The sequence below is a fragment of the Crotalus tigris genome, unplaced genomic scaffold (assembly GCF_016545835.1).
Source record: "Crotalus tigris isolate CLP2741 ecotype Arizona unplaced genomic scaffold, ASM1654583v1 scf7180000018301.7375997, whole genome shotgun sequence".
In the NCBI taxonomy this organism is placed as follows: Eukaryota; Metazoa; Chordata; class Lepidosauria; order Squamata; family Viperidae; genus Crotalus; species Crotalus tigris.
In genome coordinates this window covers 6,640,702-6,659,451 of record NW_024096931.1, presented here as the reverse complement: position 1 = coordinate 6,659,451, position 18,750 = coordinate 6,640,702, and the positions used below count along the sequence as shown (strand labels likewise).

At 44.2% G+C, this 18,750-nt stretch overlaps 2 protein-coding genes across 11 annotated transcripts in view; one reads left to right on the top strand and one right to left on the bottom strand.

Moving 5' to 3' along the window:
- Nucleotides 1-10,509, bottom strand: part of DNAAF8 (dynein axonemal assembly factor 8) — an 82,633-nt gene extending 72,124 nt beyond the window's left edge. For 5 of the 6 annotated variants that reach the window (XM_039349899.1, XM_039349900.1, XM_039349901.1 and 2 more), the window contains exons 1-5: nucleotides 9,718-10,509; nucleotides 8,101-8,214; nucleotides 5,883-6,392; nucleotides 3,623-3,725; nucleotides 1,307-1,448 (exon numbers count right to left, since the gene is read on the bottom strand). In XM_039349899.1, coding sequence (XP_039205833.1) covers nucleotides 1,307-1,448; nucleotides 3,623-3,725; nucleotides 5,883-6,392; nucleotides 8,101-8,214; nucleotides 9,718-9,873 — 1,025 coding nt within the window. In that variant the 5' untranslated portion in view covers nucleotides 9,874-10,509. The remainder of the gene's footprint in view (nucleotides 1-1,306; nucleotides 1,449-3,622; nucleotides 3,726-5,882; nucleotides 6,393-8,100; nucleotides 8,215-9,717) is intronic. The other variant, XM_039349905.1, reaches the window with a different exon arrangement.
- A 398-nt stretch (nucleotides 10,510-10,907) lies between these two features.
- ANKS3 (ankyrin repeat and sterile alpha motif domain containing 3) overlaps nucleotides 10,908-18,750 on the top strand; it is a 61,511-nt gene continuing 53,668 nt past the window's right edge. For 2 of the 5 annotated variants that reach the window (XM_039349894.1, XM_039349893.1), the window contains exons 1-7: nucleotides 10,908-11,024; nucleotides 13,427-13,695; nucleotides 14,754-14,952; nucleotides 15,827-15,948; nucleotides 16,576-16,657; nucleotides 16,970-17,105; nucleotides 17,988-18,146. In XM_039349894.1, the coding sequence (XP_039205828.1) occupies nucleotides 13,526-13,695; nucleotides 14,754-14,952; nucleotides 15,827-15,948; nucleotides 16,576-16,657; nucleotides 16,970-17,105; nucleotides 17,988-18,146 (868 nt within the window). In that variant the 5' untranslated portion in view covers nucleotides 10,908-11,024; nucleotides 13,427-13,525. Of the gene's footprint in view, nucleotides 11,025-13,426; nucleotides 13,696-14,637; nucleotides 14,953-15,826; nucleotides 15,949-16,575; nucleotides 16,658-16,969; nucleotides 17,106-17,987; nucleotides 18,147-18,750 lie in introns of those variants that run through there. The other 3 variants (XM_039349895.1, XM_039349896.1, XM_039349897.1) reach the window with 3 other exon arrangements.

Here is an 18,750-nt window from a genome sequence, read left to right as displayed (position 1 = left end):
TAATTATTTCGACAGTCGTTGAGCGCCCAGGCCAAACTAGCATCTTCCTATACAATTTGTTCAAAACTGAGCCAGTATAATGTAAGTTGAAAGCTGGATTGACGTCATCATTTCCAACCCTTTGGAGCAGGGGTCACAGCTGAGCAAGACACCTGCCTGCCTGCCCGCCCGGCGGCACTCCTCCTCCTGTCCGAGGTTTTCATTGTTGTGAGCATTTCTGTTGAGGATTGGCAGTGGGGGTGGGGTGGGGGGTTTTTATTCCCCCGGTCTGATGGGTAGTTGCAGCAGGTTTTGGTCAATTCACATGACCCTGGGACACTCTGACCGTCATAAATATGAATCAGTTGCCAAGCATCTGAATGTAAATCACAAGACCCTGGAGAGGCTGCAACATTCCAGCTGATCGGCGTTTCTTCTGGGCTCAGCCGAAGCACCAGGATCAGTGCTGCTTTCCAGCTGATTGGCGCTTCTTCAGGGCTCAGCAGAAGGGCCAGGATCAGCGCCGAGCTCCAGCTGGAGCCTGGCACTGATTCTGGCGCTTCCACTGACAGCCCCAAAGAAGCACCGATCAGCTGGAAAGCGGCACTGATCCTGGCGTTTCCGCTGAGCCCTGGCAGCCCTGCAGCTCCAGCCATCTCTCGCTCAGGCTTGTGCGGTGCTGCCACCGGTTCAGCTCATTCCCCTCCCCCGCTACCACTTTTCTAGGATGGTCGCGTACCACCTGCCAGGTGCCAATGTACCACAGGTGGTACCCATACCACTGGTTGAAAAGCCCTGCTGTAGTAACTTGGAACGGTCATTAAACAGTATCTGAGGGGCTGCCACAAGGAAGAGAAGGGGTCACTTTGTTCACTTTGCTGACTCTTTTGATAAAAGAAAAGAATGTAAGTACTTTTGTTTCTACTTGGAAACCGCTTCTGGACTTTGTGCTTGAGGAGGAAAAAAAAAATGATACTTTGATTTTGGGTTTTACCGATTAGGTTGATTTGTTGACGTAGAAAGGGCTAGTTCGTACTATTACAGAAAGATAAAAAGTTGAGTTTCGATGTTAACGCCTTATTTTACTGCAACAGAGGGAGTCGGAAGTCAACGACTTTTTTTTTCTTCCCACCCCCTTTCCACATTTCTCTTTTTCCTCTTTCCCCTACCTTTCTTCCCTGTGTATCTTCGCATTTTATGTTACAAGTGACTAAAGATTAGAATAAAAAAAAGTAGAAACGTTAATCAAAAAAACTCCTAGTTCCTGAAAACATTACTTAGAGAAGTTCCCCTCTCCTGCTCCATCAAGGCTACCGAAGCATCGTACCTCGCATCTCCCTGGCTTTTGTCGTGGGCGGGGGGATTGGGAGGGCATCTCTGCCAGCGGGAGAGAAATGCCTTCGACTGCTTACGAGACAATTCCTCTAGTTTGGCCATCAGCTTCGATTGGGTCACAGCCCTGAAGTGTTCTGGAGATGGGGGAAAAAAAGAACTACTTAATCTTGGTGGGAAAAGAAATGTCAATATCTTTAGTCTAGCCCAGTGGTTCTCAACCTTTTTAATACCGCGACCCCCAACCAGTCATAAGTCGAGGACTACTCAACTGGTCGTAAGTCGAGGACTACTCAACTGGTGCAGCCCCGTTTGCAGAATGGGACTCTTGGTGGGCTCAACAGAGCAGAGACAGCCTGGACAATTCCTGTTGGCTGTTGAAAACCAATAGAATTAGACTCTATTCAAGAGAGTCTATTCTATTGACTTTCAAAAGCCAATAGAATAAAAGGGAGTAGCACAGCTAAGGAAAAGGGGGAAAAAATGGTGGACTGTGTTGTTTGGCGACCCCCGTGAAATGGTCGTTCGACCCCAAATGGGGTCCCAACCCACAGGTTGAGAACCACTGGTCTAGTCCATCAGGAAAGCAGTATGGATTACTCACTCATTTACAGAGCATTTTTCTATTCTTATTTACAGGAAGGTATTAGGACAAAGCTATCTCACTCAAAGAAAAAAAGAAAGTTCTTTCGGAACAGAATCACACCTGCTATTTAAGAGCTGAGAACTGGGGAGAAAAATTATGCCAATGTTAACAGCCTTCAGCCTACTACTGGTTTGTTCTAGAGCAGACATGTCAAACTCGTGACATCATGTGATGTCGCGCAACGTATTAGGACGGTTTTGCCATTGCTGGCAGTGGAGGGGGCACGGCTTCCGTGTGACGTGTCCGGCCCATGGGCTGGCAGTTTGACACCCCTGTTGTAGAGTCATAGGTAAAATTATATTGCAGAAGTCAAGTTTCCAAAATCTTTATATCGTGTTTCTCCGAAAATAAGACCTAACCGGGAAAATAAACCCTAGCATGATTTTTCAGGATGCTCGTGATATAAGCCCCACCCAAAAATAAGCCCCAGTGAAGATTGTCAGCCAGACAATTTAGTATTTAGTACCATATTTCCCTGAATATAAAATCTAACTGGGAAATAAGCCCTAATGCTGTGGTGGCGAACCTATGGCACGTGTGTCACAGGTGGCACACAGAGCCCTCTCTGTGGGCACGCGCGCCATCGCCCCAGTTCTAGGCCTTCAGCTGGGTTTTAAAAAACCTTTTTGCTTTAGGCCTCCGCCATCATGTGCAAAAAAAAAAAAGGTTCAATCAATCAATTTTAACTTCTCACGGGAAAAAAAAAGATCTCGCAAAGTTGGAATTGATTGATCGAACTTTTTAGTCCCACCCAGTCTGCCGTTACCACCGCAGCCACACCCACCCAATGGGCCATGCCCACCTGGCCACACCCACCCAATGGGACACGCCCACCGGGCACCCGACGATGCATAAGTGGGTTTTGGGTTGCAGTTTGGGCACTCAGTCTCTAAAAGGTTCGCCATCACTGCCCTAATGCGTCTTTTGGAGCAAAAACGAATATAATACTTGGTCTTATTCTGGGAGAAATACGGTACGCTTGAAAGATGCATAATGCTGGGAATAGCCTCCACTAAACAGTTGTACAGGTAGTCCTCAACTTACAACCACAATTGACCCCAAAATTTCTGTTGCTAAGTGAGACATTTGTTAAGTGAGTTTTGCCCCCTTTTATGGCCTTTCTTGCAACAGTTGTTAGATGAATCACTGCAGTGATTTAACAACATGGTTGTTAAGTGAGCCTGACTTCCCTACTGAAGTTGCTTGTTAGAAAAGTGATCACATGACCCTGGGACACTGCAACCGTCATAAATATGAGTCAGTTGCCAAACATCTGACTTACGTGACTGTGGGGGATACTGCAACGGTTGTAAGTGTGAACAATGGTCATAGGTCACTTTTTTCAGTGCCGTTGTAACTTTGAACGGACACCGTTCAAACTGTTGTAAGTCAAGGACTATCTGTATTAACAATGGGATTCAGTTCCCATAATCCCTATCCAGTAAAGGCAGCTTACCTAAGATTATGGGAGCTGAAGTTGAATTTTACCTTGAGGGCATCAGATTGGGGAAGATAAAATAATCAAGAAGAATCTGAATACATTACACGAGGGATAACTATTCAAGCGTTACCTGAACATCTGAACATCGTGTCCCTTTGAATAGTCAGCTGCATTTCCACTGACTGTTGCAGATTTAGCTGAGTTCTAATGTTTTGTGAACTCACCATGGCTTAGTGAAGGAGATCCAGCTTCCCCTGGCCAGCTTGTAGCCTTATTTTGCTTCTCCAACTTCTGCAGAATATTGTCTAGATCCCATTTCTCAATATCCTGGAAGGAGGACAGTTTGTGAAGGAATAAAAATTATTCATTATTCACTGGATTCAAACTCCAAAAGTTTCTTTGGAGTACCCATTTGTACTTTCTTGTGACTTTAAACCAAATCTGTTTTTTCCCAGGAAAATGCCCCAATGTTTCCCAAGCTACCTTTTGGAAGTCAAATGCAAAGTACTGCATAGCCCTGATCAGGACCACTTAAAAGTTAAGTTTAAATAGTTGTTCTGTAGACCTGTGGTAAAGAGCTCCTGTGATGCAAAACGTATATTGTTTCAACACGAGATGTATAACCAATGATAAAAGATTTAACTGGCGCAATCTGTAAGTCATGTCTATCTAATGTAAAACATTATGACGCTTATTCATTTTTATTAAGCTTTATAACAGCTTCTCTTTGGGCCATTGCAAATTGTCCTTGTGCCTGAATCCATCCAATTTTATTTTCCGTAAGTGCAACATTAACAATTTAGCTGCTTTTTGCCATCAACATAACACTTTTTATACCAGGAACATTTTCAAAAATCGTCCACTTTTGATTGCGCTATAAAATGCATATGGACCCATCCAAGCTATCAGGCTATTCAATGAGATTCCGTCTGTCTTTCCAAACATTTGCTCCCAAACTATATATTGAAAAAGATAATATAAGTGCCAAGTTTCAAAATACGAACAGTTAGAGATGTGCGTGTTGCTGTTTCTTTCACATCAGTGTTACAAACTGACAGCTTCAGGACCACAATAGCAATTGTGCATCATTCTGAAGACATAAACTGCCAATTACTGCTGAATAGCATCGCAATGGCAACAAATATGTAAATGTAAGCCTTTCATTCTGATTCAGACACTGTTGGCGATCAAAGCTAATGTTGTTTCCATTGTAAACTCCCATCTATTTGTTGCCTCTTAAAAGCAGAAACAAAAAAAGGCCATCACGTGGTTCCTGGTTGCTGAAGCTCTAAGAAATGGAAGGCCACCCTAACCCCACCCCAAATCAGCGCTGTTCTAAAACAGCAAAGATGCTGTTTTATTTTTATTGGCCCTTAATCAGATGCTCCAGCTTCACTAGTCACATCAGGCTGGAGCTAACTGTGACTTGGCAAGGACCCCAGAGATTCACGGATTGCAAAGTGGGGGAAGAGGTGAAGATGGCAAATCCACAGAAATTATATTTAAAGCCTTTTTTTCCCAATGAAACTTGACCAATTATGCCTAAATCCACTTCGGCTACAGGGTGATGTGCACTGCAACCTTCAATAAATTTATTATGTCCAAGAAATATTCAGTAAACAGGCTAAGTTCATGAGCTCGGAAAGAGGACTATTTACAGTTCAAAAGTAGACATAGTTTTGCTAGAATTAGGTCAAAGGAAAGTTCCAGCTTTGGGGCATGTTTGAAGCTTTGGGGACCTGGCTTAGCCACTCACATTTCTCTTCCTGCATAAAGAAATATTACATTGCTCTGCTAGTACACAAATACATTCATGCCTTGTAATTAATCGGCACCTAGGGCCATTGTGCCATCACCATCTCGATGTCAACTATGGCCCCTTCATGACCTGTGGACCAACTTTGACTGAGCATGGCTAGTTCAAGAATTCTGGGAGTTGAAGTCCACAGATCGTAAAGGAGCTATTGTTGCCCACCCCTAGACTAGACCATCTAGCTTGGTCCTATTGCTCTTGGTTAGTGAGCCATGGTGGCGCAGTGGTTAGAAGGCAGTACTGCAGGCTAACTCTGCTGACTGCCAGGAGTTTGATCCTGACTGGCTCAAGGCTGACTTAGCCTTCCATCATTCCAAGGTGGGTAATGTGAGGACCCTGATTGTTGGGGGTGATAGGCTGACTCTGTGAACCGCTTAGAAGGGGGCTGTAAAGCACTGTGAAGCAATATATAAGTCTAAGTGCTATTACTATTGCTAGTGGCATTCCTTAGTATTTCCACAAAGAATTTTTCTGGTCCTCCCTAGAGATGCGAAGAACTTAACTAACATGTTAGCATATAACCGCAGAAGTTGTGCAACAGTCGTAACTTTGAGGGCGAGTCCTAAGTCACTTTTTTCAGCGCCATCATAACGCCAAACTGTCGTTAAACGAATGATCATAAGTCAGGGACTCCCTTACAGAGGCAGATAAGATCCTATTCCGATCCATACCTTGAAGCGAAAGAGTGTCAGTTCCTGGGGATGTTCAGCTGAAATAACTGCCTCCTCCTTTTTGACCTCTGCCATTCTTCCTACGTTGTTTTTATTTTGGGGTTCTGGATAACCGAGGTCAGAAAGAGGTCTCAACGGTGCTTTGGAAAGGATCTTGGTTTCAATGAGCTTTCTCCGCTCCTCCTGACTACTATCTGACATCAACAAAGGTGGTGTTTCCTTGGCTGTTATCATGCCAGGTGATGGATCTGGAGTGTCCTTCTCTTTCTCAAGATCCCACATTTTTCCGGTCATGTCTCTTGAAATACCCTCATCAAACTGATGCTCGTTGATGGAGAATTCCAAAGAACTAATGGCATCTTGGCTTGGCTCTTCTTCATTTTGAGATCTGAGGTCAAGCAAGAGGTCCCCCCTCGATTCGGACGGAGGGATCCCTTCATTCTGAAAAGCTGAACTTCTCAGATCTTCATTCCAGATAGTCTGAGGACGTCTCATGAAGGAAAAGTTTTCCTAAAAATTCAGAAGAAACACCGGTTACACTGCCATAAACCAGGGGTAGGCAACCTTGGCTCTTTTATGACTTGTGGACTTCAACTCCCAGAATTCCTGAGCCAGCATGGCTCAGCTTGGAAACCTCTCTCTTTCCCCTCAGCATGGCTGGCTCAGGAATTCTGGGAGTTGAAGTCCACCAGTCATAAAAGAGCCAAGGTTGCCTATCCCTACCATAAACAGTATGGATACTCCTCGACTTATAACAATTAGCGGGATCAGAAATTCCGTTGCTAAGCAAGGCGAAAGTGAATCACATCCGACTGCACAGACTTTCTTGTCATGGTTGTTAACTGAATTGCTGAACTTGTTAAGTGAATTGTGCAGTTGTTAAGCAAATCCGGCTTCCCCCGTTGATTTTGTCAGAAGCAGCGGGGAAGGTCACAAGTGGCGATCACGTGACCCTGGGATGCTGCAAGCATCATAAAGATGGGCCAGTTGCCAAGTGTCTGAATTTTGATCGTGTGACTATGGGGATGCTGTGATGTTCATAAGTGTGAGGACTGGTGGTAAATCCTTTTTTTCAATCCTATTTAATTTCAAATGGTCGCTGATAGGATTAAGTGAATGGTCTTCAAAATTTAATATTGTAAGAAAAATTTAGTATTGTAAGAGGAAATAGCTGTAAGAGGAAATACCTAGCTGAAAGATAAAACCAAATTGGATAACAGGAAAGGAAAAACTAAAAGAATTGGACAACAGGAAAGGCAAAACTAAAACTGAGTAACAGGAAATTTTATGTTCTAAGAGACCATAAAATACCCCAGAATTCAAAAACAAGCTAACAGAGCATGCTCAATAGACTATTGAGTATTAGCTGATACACCTTGCATATATTATTTCCTAATTATAATGCACATGCAATGTATGACTTAGTATGTTCAGGGAGGGTAGCAGGAAATATGTGGAAGCCGGTCAGAGAGAATGTAACTTCCTAGTATCTCAGCCAATGGGGAATGAAGAGGGATGGGCAGCCGGTGTAAGGAATATATAAAGATGTTGATTTGAGATGATGAACTTTGGAGAGAACTAACCTTTGATAGCGTCTCTCCCCGCTTATTGTAATAAACGAAACAAGGAGGTGTTAATTGTGTCTTGGCTGCTTATTGATCAGGGGAGCTTGCCACTGGTCAGGAAGGAAGGTAGCCAGGAGCACATAACAGTTGCTAAACAAATGGTTGTAAATTGAGGACTACTTGCGATTTGAAAAATTTTAAAAATTAAAAACGTTGAGGCAAAAACTGTGCCCAGTTGTTGCATGTGCCCACGCCGCCCACAAAGACAATGTTTATACAACAACTTAACCGGGTAAGTTAAAGTTCTAGCTCTAGCAGCTGCATTTGCACAAGGTGTAATGCTTGGGTGGCGTTACCCTTGGTGATGTTTGTCGCTGTGATTAGCTCATTGTGCAAAACCAGCCCTTTTGTTGGTTTATGCCTCAGTGTTCTGTGCTTATCTAGAAAATGGTCCAGCACAGTGAGTCGAGTAAGTTTTGAAACTGCAGCCAAAGAATTTTGTACAAAACCTCAGCCAGGGCAGCTCTTTAAGTAAATTTTAAAAAGCTCTCTTATTTAAGGCTTTAACAACTCGCTGGTTGGCCCAACCAAGCCTTAATAATTCTAGGTTAAATACAACCAGACAGAATAACCAGATAATTAGAATCAGTGACCTGCAAGTATGATTCTTCCAGTGGAAGATCTTCTAATTCTTCGGTCAGGTCCGGAATCAAGTTGGACTGATCTCGTTGGAAGAGAAAGAGTTCTCCATCTTCATCGCTCTCAGCCTGTCATGTAAGCAGTAGAAACTGGATGAAAGTTGTTAAAAGGCAACAACAACAGAAAACAAGACTGACGCCTACTGTTTCTTTTGGAGATAAAATGGTAAACATAAGCATAAAATTGTAAACATAAAATTGTAAACGTAAGCTTTTACTTGGAAGAAATAATAGAAGGTAAACATAACATCATAAGGTTGGAAGGAATCTTTTACGTCTTCTAGTCCAATCTCAAGGAGATCCTATATACCAGTGGTTCTCAACCTGTGGGTCAGGACCCCATTTGGGGTCGAACAACCATTTCACGGGGGTCGCCAAACAACAAAGTCCGCCATTTTTTTCCCCTTTTCCTTAGCTGTGCTACTCCCTTTTATTCTATTGGCTTTTGAAAGCCAATAGAATAGACTCTCTTGAATAGAGTTTAATTCTATTGGCTTTCAAAAGCCAATAGGAATTGTCCAGGCTGTCTCTGCCCTGCTGAGCCCGCCAAAAGTCCCATTCTGCAAACGGGGCTGCACCAGTTGAGTAGTCCTCGACTTACGATCGGTTGAGTAGTCCTCGACTTACGACCGGTTGGGGGTCGCGGCATTTAAAAGGTTGAGAACCACTGCTATATACCATGGGTGTCCAACCACAGCAGACCTGTGGATTTCAACTCCCAGAATTCCTCAGCCAGCCATGGGGAATTCTGGCCTTTGAAGTCCACAAGTCAGTCAATCAATCAGAATAGAGCTGGAAGGGACTTTGGAAGTCTTCTAGTCCAACCCCCTGCTCAGCAGGAGATCCTATTAAAATTATTATTAAGTCTTAAAGTTGCCAAGGTTGGACACTGTTGCCCTATCCCATTCCAGAAAAATGGCGATCTAGTCTCTTCTTGAAAACTTCCAATGATGGAGCACCCACAATTTCCAGGGTTAAACCAGAATCTCAGCATCTATAGCATTTCACTAGAAAGGACCTTTAAAAATAAAATAGGACTGTATAAATTACAGCAAACAATACATTAATTTAATAACATTAAAAAATATGTTTACGGATGTATGCCCTTGGGACAAAACATTAAACTCAACTTTTACAATACAGAGCTTCCTCTTGAATTTCTATGACTATCCTAGCCTGCCTTGCAGAGAAGGGAAGCTGCTTCATCTAATCCCCTTCAATTTTATCTTGGAATAGAGAACCCAGTCTTGAAAAATGCCTCACTACTCATTCTGCAAATCTCCAACCTGTTGGGTGAATAAATTCCTACGACTTGATCAGAGTCACTTAAGTGAGATGGGAGGTTTGGAAATTTGAGAATGGAAGCTGCTTCATCTAATCCCCCTCAATTTTGTCTTGGAATAGGGAATCCGGTCTTGAAAAATGCCTCACTACTCATTCTGCAAATCTCCAACCTGTTGGGTGAATAAATTCCTACAACTTGATCAGAGTCATTTAGGTGAGATGGGACATGTAGAAATTTGATAAATGCATGAATAAAAATAAGTGAAACCGAACAGGAACGGGGATTACCAAGGATGCATCAGAGTCCATTGAAGGAATCTGATCTCTTATTGCAGACAAGAGGGATCCCCACCGGATGCGGGGAGTGCCATGAAAATCAGGGGGACTCCCTGCTTCCTTGTTTCCATCCCCCGATGCCATCTGAAGGGGACCTGGGCTACTCATTGAGAAAGGATTCAGTGCACGGCACTAAAGACACAAGGCAAAAATTGCACACACCCAACTGGAGAAATGCTATGTTTGATACAGGTTCTCCTGGGGGGGGGGAGGTCCTCCCTGGAGGTCTTTGCCAGTCTTGACCCTTGAGGACCAGACAGGCAATTTGTTTCAGTTACATCAATTAAATATTTCTTTCAATTGCAGCAATTAAATATTTCTTTCAATTGCAGCAATTAAATATTTCTTTCAATTGCAGCAATTAAATATTTCTTTCAATTGCAGCAATTAAATATTTCTTTCAATTGCAGCAATTAAATAGTTCTTTCAATTGCAGCAATTAAATAGTTCTTTCAACTGCAGCAATCAAAAGAGGGAAAACAGCTTGGAGTCCATGAACCAAGAGGGAGATACAGGGAGGAAGGAGCCTGGCCACTATGGCAACTGTCCATCAATTAGCCCCGCCTCCTAGCAACGGGGGCAGCTTTCGGCGCGTCTGTAGCAACCGGAGGCGGCAGTCGCCGTCCGGTTGAATACCGCCCGGTTGTTAGGCCACCGGCGTAGCCCAGCCGTTCTCACGCCCTCTGCCTCGCCACAAGGGAGGAACCGCACAACGTCCGCGAACCGCAACCGCCGTTAACTCCGAACCGCATTTCAAACGGCGTGCGTTTCCCGGCTTTGGCTCCACCCACCGGGAGGTCCTGGCAGGACAGCAACGTCCATTTAGCGTGGCCTTCCTTCCCTGCTTGAAAATGACCAGCTAATAAAAAGCTGGACGCTTCGAAGAGGTTGTACCCATGCGAGAAAGGATACCCCGCTGTCCGTTCTTTCCTCTGCTCCTTCTTTATTTAAGCGGTCGCTTCTCATGTTATCTTTCCGGACCTGGCGAGACTCAGACGGAGGTTGTTTTCTCTCCCCGCTCTGCTTTTCAGGGCTCCCATTGGCTGGCTGGCTCGGGAGGCGGGCAAGTAGCGCGATTCCAGTCTCTCATTGGCTAAATGGGCCACGGCGCTAGATGACGGACGCAACGGAGGACGAATAGCCGTAAGAGGAGGCGGGAGAAGAGTGGGGTCACGCGAGCGGGGCGAGAGCGAGGCCTGCGGACCCGGTTGAAAGCCTCTCTTCTGGGTTCCGTCGCCGCTCGTTCGCCGGAGAGCCGGGTAGGTGAAGCGCCTACGGTGGCCGCGAGGGGAAAAAGTCTGGGCTGGGGCTGTTTAGAGGCTCCGAAAGGCTTGGGAGGCCGGCAGCCCCCCCCCCAACGCCAGACCGGGTCTTTGGGGCCGCTTGAGGAACGAATGGGCGCAGGAATTGGACTACAACTCCCATCGGCCCCAGCCTATGAGATTGATAGGCCTCACTGCCTTTTTGTTTTCTTTATCCTGGCATTTCTCAAGTTTAAGAAGCCAACTCCTTTCAACTCCCAGAATTCCCTAGTCTGGCTGGGGAAATTAGAATATAATAGAATGGAGTTAGAATTAGAATAGAATAGAATAGATTAACATAGGGAATAGAATAGATTAAAATAGGGAATAGAATAGAGAATAGAATAGGACAGGGAATAGAATAGAATAGAATAGAATAGAATAGAATAGAATAGAATAGAATGTAGAGTAAGAATAGAATAGGGAATAGAATAAAGAATAGAATGGAATAGAATGTAGAGTAAGAATAGAATAGAATAGGGAATAGAATAAGGAATAGAATAAGGAATAGAATAGAATAGAATAGAATAGAATGTAGAGTAAGAATAGAATAGGGAATAGAATAAGGAATAGAATAGAATAGGGAATAGAATAAGGAATAGAATAAGGAATAGAATAGAATAGAATAGAATAGAATAGAATAGGTTGGAAGGGACCTTGGAGGTCTTCTAGTCCAACCCCCTGCTCAGGAATTCTGGGAGTTGAAGTCCACTCATCTTAAAATTGCCAAGGCTGAGACACAGTGGACCTTTAGAACAATTTATTCAAGAGGAACACCCAAAAAGCAATAAAAGAGAGAACAGTCCCGGGGTCTAAAATGAATTCTGATTTTGCCATCATGGAAGAACGTGTTTTATGATGGTTTTAATGTTTCTTTGAATTGTTTTATAGTTTCACCTGTTGGAATGCCACACAGAATCATATATATGAGATAGACGGCTTTATTTACTTGATATAAATTTAATAATAGTTGTATATAGTTGCCCATCTTACCTATGTGGCTCTGGGTAGAATACAGTAAAACAATCAAAATAATTATAACAGCATAATACAAATACAAAAAATGCAAAGCAATTTAAAAACCAGTAAAACATATATGTACTGTAAATAAGACCAGCAGCCTACACATAGTATAACCATCTTGTGAACCCCCAATTTCATTGCAATTCTGTTGAAAGGACCAGGTTTTGAGTGATTTCCCAAATGTGAATAGAGCCAGTATTCATTTTACTTGTTTTATACAGCTGCCCATCTCCTCTGTTCTGTTGTTCGTTTTACGTAACGGGGTATGGTGAAAAAACATCTGGTCCTTAAGCAGTTCTTAAAAGGAGGCAAACGCAACCTCAGATGAACCACAACACACGACATATTACACCATGTCGTCGTTTATATTACAAAAAGAAAGCCAAAATGGAGAAGCCATATGTGAAAAAGTAAATATATACCCTTACTGCTTCCATAGGTATGAAGAGGCTAAGTAGCAGCCAATTGATCAATTGAATGAATGGCTGTAAATTGAGGACTACTTGTATTGATGTTTTTGATTGGCAGCTGATCAAGAGTTTTATGAGATGGGCGGCTACTGGTATATTAAATGTTTTAAATAAATACATGTTCTGAAAGTGTGTAACAAATTCAGGAACTATTGTGATTAAGTGCGCAAATGCACCCCGTGCCACCATTGCTTGAAAGCACAGGTCCGGTTTCAGTCCAAGGGAACATTCCTATGAATCAAGGAGAGCAAAATCACTTATGTAGTTGATAAAAAGCTAATCACTCCTTTGTTGTTGTTGTTGTTAATTGCGAAGTTGTGTCCAACCCATCGCAACCCCATGGACAACGTTCCTCCAGGTCTTCCTGTCCTCTACCATCTTCTGGAGTCTATTTAAATTCACACCTACTGCTTCAGTGACTCCATCCAGCCATCTCATTCTCTGTCGTCCACTTCTTCTGTTGCCCTCCATCTTTCCCAGCATTAGGCCCTTTTCCAGTGAGTCCTTCCTTCTCATTAGGTGGCCAAAGTACTTGAGTTTCAACTTCAGGATCTGGCCTTCTAAAGAGCAGTCGGGGTTGATCTCTTCTAGGACTGACCGGTTTGAACGCCTTGCAGTCCAGGGACTCGCAGGAGTCTTCTCCAGCACACAGTTCAAAGGCCTCAATTCTTTTGCGCTCAGCCTTTCTTATGGTCCAACTTTCACAGCCATACATTGCAACTGGGAAAACCATGGCCTGGACTATACGCATTTTTGTTGGCAGGGTGATGTCTCTGCTTTTTAGTTTGATAATCACTCCTTAGGATTCTCTAATATTATAATAAATACATTGAACGTCGAATAACAGTACCGATGTCTTAATTTCAGCCCTGCGATTGTTGGCGCCCTGTTATCGCATTTCCAGTAGATTGGCGAAATTAAAAAAAAAATTCAAGAAACTTCTTTCTTTTGGCTTCTGAGGACAGAATGTCGGAACTGAGCGACGAAGCCAGCGAGACGGAGCTCTTGAATCGCAGCCTAACCATGTGGCACGGAGAGAGCCAGGCGGCTAGTCGCCAAGACTTAGACATACCTTTGGACCTCCACACAGCAGCTTCCATAGGCCAGTATGAGGTGGTGAAGGACAGTATTGAACGGTAAGTGGGAGGGAACGTAGTCTGGATTCCCAGGAGGGAGAGGCTGCATTCCAGGGGAGCAAGAGACAACTCGGGGCAGAGAGTTTGTGTGAGAGAAAGAGGGTGAAGACAGCTCCTCCCTAATAGTTCCCAGAGCATGTGCTTGATGTGGGTGGTAGCTTGCTTTAGTTTGGCAAGATTCAATCTGTAGGTGAGAAACAATAAAAAAAAAATCTACTTGGAAGATCACAATTTGTCTGTCTTGGTTTTTGGAGACTGACAGTAAGAGAATATCTAACAGGGACCTCCCACTGTCAGTAATTTTATGAAAGTCAGTAATAGGGATGGGGGGGGTGTTTAACATTCGAAAATGGTGTTTTTCACATCCAGTCTAAAATGGGAGGCTCTATGCTGCCACCTCATTTGCCTGCATTGCCCTGTTTCGATAATTCAGACAAGCCAGTTTGTTCTAGTGGTTAAGGTATCGGTCTAGAAACTGGGAGAAAGTGAATTCTAGTCCCACTTTAGGCCTGAAAGTCAGCTGGGTGATTTTGAGCCAGTCACCAGGAGACGGTGAGTTCTAGTCCCACCTTAGACACGAAAGCCTTAGGCTGGGTGACTTTGAACCAGGCACTCACTCTCAGACCAACGCACCTCACAGTGTTGTAGGAAAAATAGGAAGAAAGAGCATGGCACCCATTTGCGACCTTGAGTTGTTTTTAAAAATAACAAAAGCAGGATACCAATAGATAAAATAATTCTGCACTGTGTGAAATTAGTGGCAGCCCAAAGCAGGCCGTCAAGAAAATCAGAGGAAATGCCGAGAGCAGTATACAGTACCTTACAAGCATAAGAAGAGCATTTCCAGACCCATCCAGCCCACTGTTTTGTTTCCGTGGCAACCGATCCCCTGTCAAAATTAAGCAGACGAGCACAGCTGGCCCCCTTCTCTATCTTCTGCAGCAAGCCATCTTGAGAAGGGCAAAATGGACGCAGTGAGATTAAAAGAATTTTGCTGAACAGCAGTGGCTTGAAAGTCTTCCACCTTTGGGGAAATCTCACATGCTGTGTACTTCCAGAGGGGAGAAGGACTTGAATCGGCCGAACCGCGGTGGCTGGACTCCACTGATGTACGCCTCCTATATTGGTTATGACACCGTGGTGCGCCTGCTGCTACAAGCTGGAGCAAACGTGAATATGTCAACCCCAGAAGGACAGACCCCGCTGATGTTGGCAGCCAGCTGTGGGAACGAATGTGTGGCTGCTTTTTTGCTTCAGGTGGGTGAGCTTTCGAACAGCTGTCAAAACATTAAACCAGTCATGCAGTCTAAACAGGGCAAGTGCCACTCCTGATTAGCTTTTGGTTTTGATAAAAGCTAGCCCAGTTCAGAAACAAGGTCAAAATCTGTGGCGACTACAACAAAGAAAGATGTGCTCAAAATAACTAACCAAACAGAATGGGATTTGTTTATTAAACAGATTTACAGAGCTGTCCAGCTCACAGACAGATGAACTCTGGGCAGCTTACGAATTTTTTTTAAAAAATCCACTCTCGAATAATCCATCTCCTTCCAATTCCCCACCCCCATCCTTTGGCAAGAACACCACAATCCAATCAGCCATTTGATCAGCTCCATCTCCATTCGGGGTCCCCAGACCTATGGACAAAACCATGTTTTTAGGGCCTTCCAGAAAAACAACAGGGTGGGGCCAGTCGTCCCTTGAGGGGGAATGATGTTTGGTAAAGGGGCCACCACTGAGAAGACCCTTTTTTTGTGTGGTCTCACCAAATGAGACCTGTACCCTATATTCTCATCCTGACGGGCCAGGTAGTTGTTATGGGAGAGGCCACCAGCCATGCAGGAGTGTCTGACAGAGCTTGGGAAAATGGAAAAAGGAGCTGGAATGTTGTAAGAAGATGTAGGGCCAGAACAGAAAAGATTTCTGAGTCCAAGAGATTGGGGAAGGAGGGGAACGTGAGAAAGAGACTCAGAGTAACACCCTAATTACGCTAGGGCCAGGGTTAGGCAACCTTGGCTCTTTTATGACTCGTGGACTTCAACTCCCAGAATTCCTGAGCCAGCTACTTTTCAGCCTACTTTTCAGTGACGTAATCCTGTGATGTTATCACAAACATTCCCTTTCTCTGAAGCAAGGTGCTGAGTTGGAGACGAAAGACGTCCACGGCTGGACCGCCCTGTTTCACTGCACCAGTGCTGGCCATCAGCAAATGGTGAAGTTCTTACTGGACAGTGGAGCCAACGCCAACTGCAGGTAGGAGAAAATGGTCAAATATAATACAGGTCATCCTCATCTTACAGCAGGTTTGTTTAGTGACCGTCCAAAGCTACAGCGGCACTGAAAAACGTGACTTACGACTGATTTCCCCACTTACCACCGTTGCAGCATCCCCAGGGTCACGTGGTCCAAGATTTACAATCCATGTTACAAAGAAGTGGGGAAAAACAGGAAGTGGGAGCGTGATATCTGTCACCTTTCGCTGTATAAAATTGGCATAAATCTAATAAATAAATAAATTAAGTGCTTTAGCTAGTGGCCCAGAAAGTAAACTTGAGACGGTGCCTCCTGTTTTTCATGGAGGCCATTAGAAAATGCTAGAAGGAAGAGTAAATTTTCATGGTTGCCAACTCCTTAGGTAAATTACTGTTCCAAAGTCGCACAGTTGAGCTGACTGACTTTAGTTACTTAGGAGTCTTTTGAAATGAAGAGCAGAATTCAGATCCTTAAATAAACGTGGTTTACCTTGGAAGGTGAGATCATATGAAATCTGTGTTTTGGGGATAATTCCCTGTCCTTTTAATTCTATGCATTTGTAACCAGCGTGACTTTGCCTCTTCTTTAATCGTGCCAGCCTTGAGCTTTATCTTTCTCTTATCCCAGGGAACCCCTTTGTGGATACTCCGCTCTGATGGAAGCAGCGGCTTCTGGCCATGAGATCATTGTCCAGTATCTTCTCAGCCATGTGAGTGACCCTTGATTTCCAGGAAAATCCAAAGCGCTTTGCCTGCCACCCAGCCTTTATTAAACAGTGGTGGTGTATACATCATGCTCAGCCATAATGTGCTGTTTTGTTTTGGGCTGAGCACGATGTGTGAATAAAGCTCTTACAACTCAGATTAATTTTCAGAAGCTTTTCACAATAAATGCTTAATCTCCCGGTGATTGCAATGGGAGCATGGACACATAAAAACTTTACGTTAGAAGCCCCCAGTTAGTTTCCGTGGGTTCCTTTCTACTGGACGGATTGAGTGAAAGGTGGTGTGTCTTCCCGCAGGGTGTGAAAGTGGACATAAGGGACAGCACAGGGGCCACCGCACGGACGTTGGCCATGAAATATGGACACACGAAGATTGTGGGGCTGATAGACTTACATACAGCTCCCGTGCCCAAAGTCTTCCGCAGAGGCACAGGTGAGTAAAAGGCTGTAATGTCTTGGGGAAAGAGTCTGATTGAAAAGCAAGCCCAGGTTGATAACAGTGAACGGAAATCTACCCTTTGAGCTCGGCCCAGTCAGGAAACCGATTCAAGAATGACTAGAACGCTAATCAAAGTTTTGATTAGAGATAATGGACTAGAGCAGGGGTAGGCAACCTTGGGTCTTTTATGACTCGTGGACTTCAACTGCCAGAATTCCTGAGCCAGCATGGCTCAGCTTGGAAACCTCTCCATTTCTCCTCAACGTGGCTGGCTCAGGAATTCTGGGAGTTGAAGTCCACGAATCATAAAAGACCCCAGGTTGCCTACCCCTGGACTAGACAGCTTTATAAGAGACTGGAAACCGTTTGTAGACTTTCTACGTGCTAAATATAATAACAAGGTTACAGAGCGATTTGAAGATTGGTGTAATATTTAGCTCAACCTGTTGACTGCTTTTTCTTCTTTTACGTGTGTGTGTGCGTGCGTGTGTGCGTGTGTGTGTAAGTAAAAGGGAAGAGAATTTACTGCTTTTTTTTAGCACCCAGCCAGTTACATGTTAAAAGTTAATTTTTTTGCACACTATTTTTTCCTTTGTTGTTGTTGTTAGAGTTGAATGTACGCTTTTGTTTTCATTTTGTTTGTTTTGTATTTGATCTTTTATTGATAAGATATTTTTAAAAAGAATGACTAAAACTCTACTTCGTTGACATAAGCTAATGGAATAACTACGATCATGACAAAGATCAAGAAGGGACTCCGTGATGCGAATGGAGAGAGGCTGGGTGATTCCTCCAGATCCTTCTCTCGTGACAAAAAATGCTTACCTATAAACGTTTAGACCCTAAAGTTCCCTGCTTGTACTTTTGGACACTCAGGAAAGTACGAAGATCTGAGCTCCTCGGATGAGTCTTACTGCGCTCCCCAAAGGCAAAGGCCTGCCCGTAAATCCAGGGGACCCAGCATTCACGAAGGACCTCATGCTTTAGCCAAGATCACAGCGGTCAGAACTGGAGGGAAGAATCGGTTGCATCATGGTGAGTTCCGGTTTTACCTCCTCTGCATTAGAATCTGCCTAGATGGCTGCCACCACTACAGCCCTTACATCTTTACAGCTGTGGTGGCGCAGTGGTTAGAATGCAATATTCCAGGCTAGCTCACTGCCAGGCGTTCGATCCTGACCGGCTCAAGATCGACTCAGCCTTCCATCCTTCCGAGTGAGGGCCCAGATTGTTGGGAGGCAGTATGCTGATTCTGTAAGCCGCTTAGAGGGGGCTGTAAAGCACTGTGAAGCGGTATATAAGTCTGTGCTATTGCTTGCGAAGGAAGGAAAGGAAGGAAGGAAGGAAGGAAGGAAGGAAGGAAGGAAGGAAGGAAGGAAGGAAGGAAGGAAGGAAGGAAGGAAGGAAGCCAGCCATAGTGGCACAGTTGTTACAATGCAGGCTGATTTTGCTCACTACCAGGAGTTCGATCCTGACCGGTTCAAGGTTGACTCAGCCTTCCATCCTTTCAAGGTCAATAAAATGAAGACCCAGATTGTTGGGGGCAGAGGCTGACTGTAAGCCACTTAGAGGGGACTGTAAAGCACTGTGAGGCGGTATATAAGTGCTATTGCTTAGGAAGGAAGGAAGGAAGGAAGGA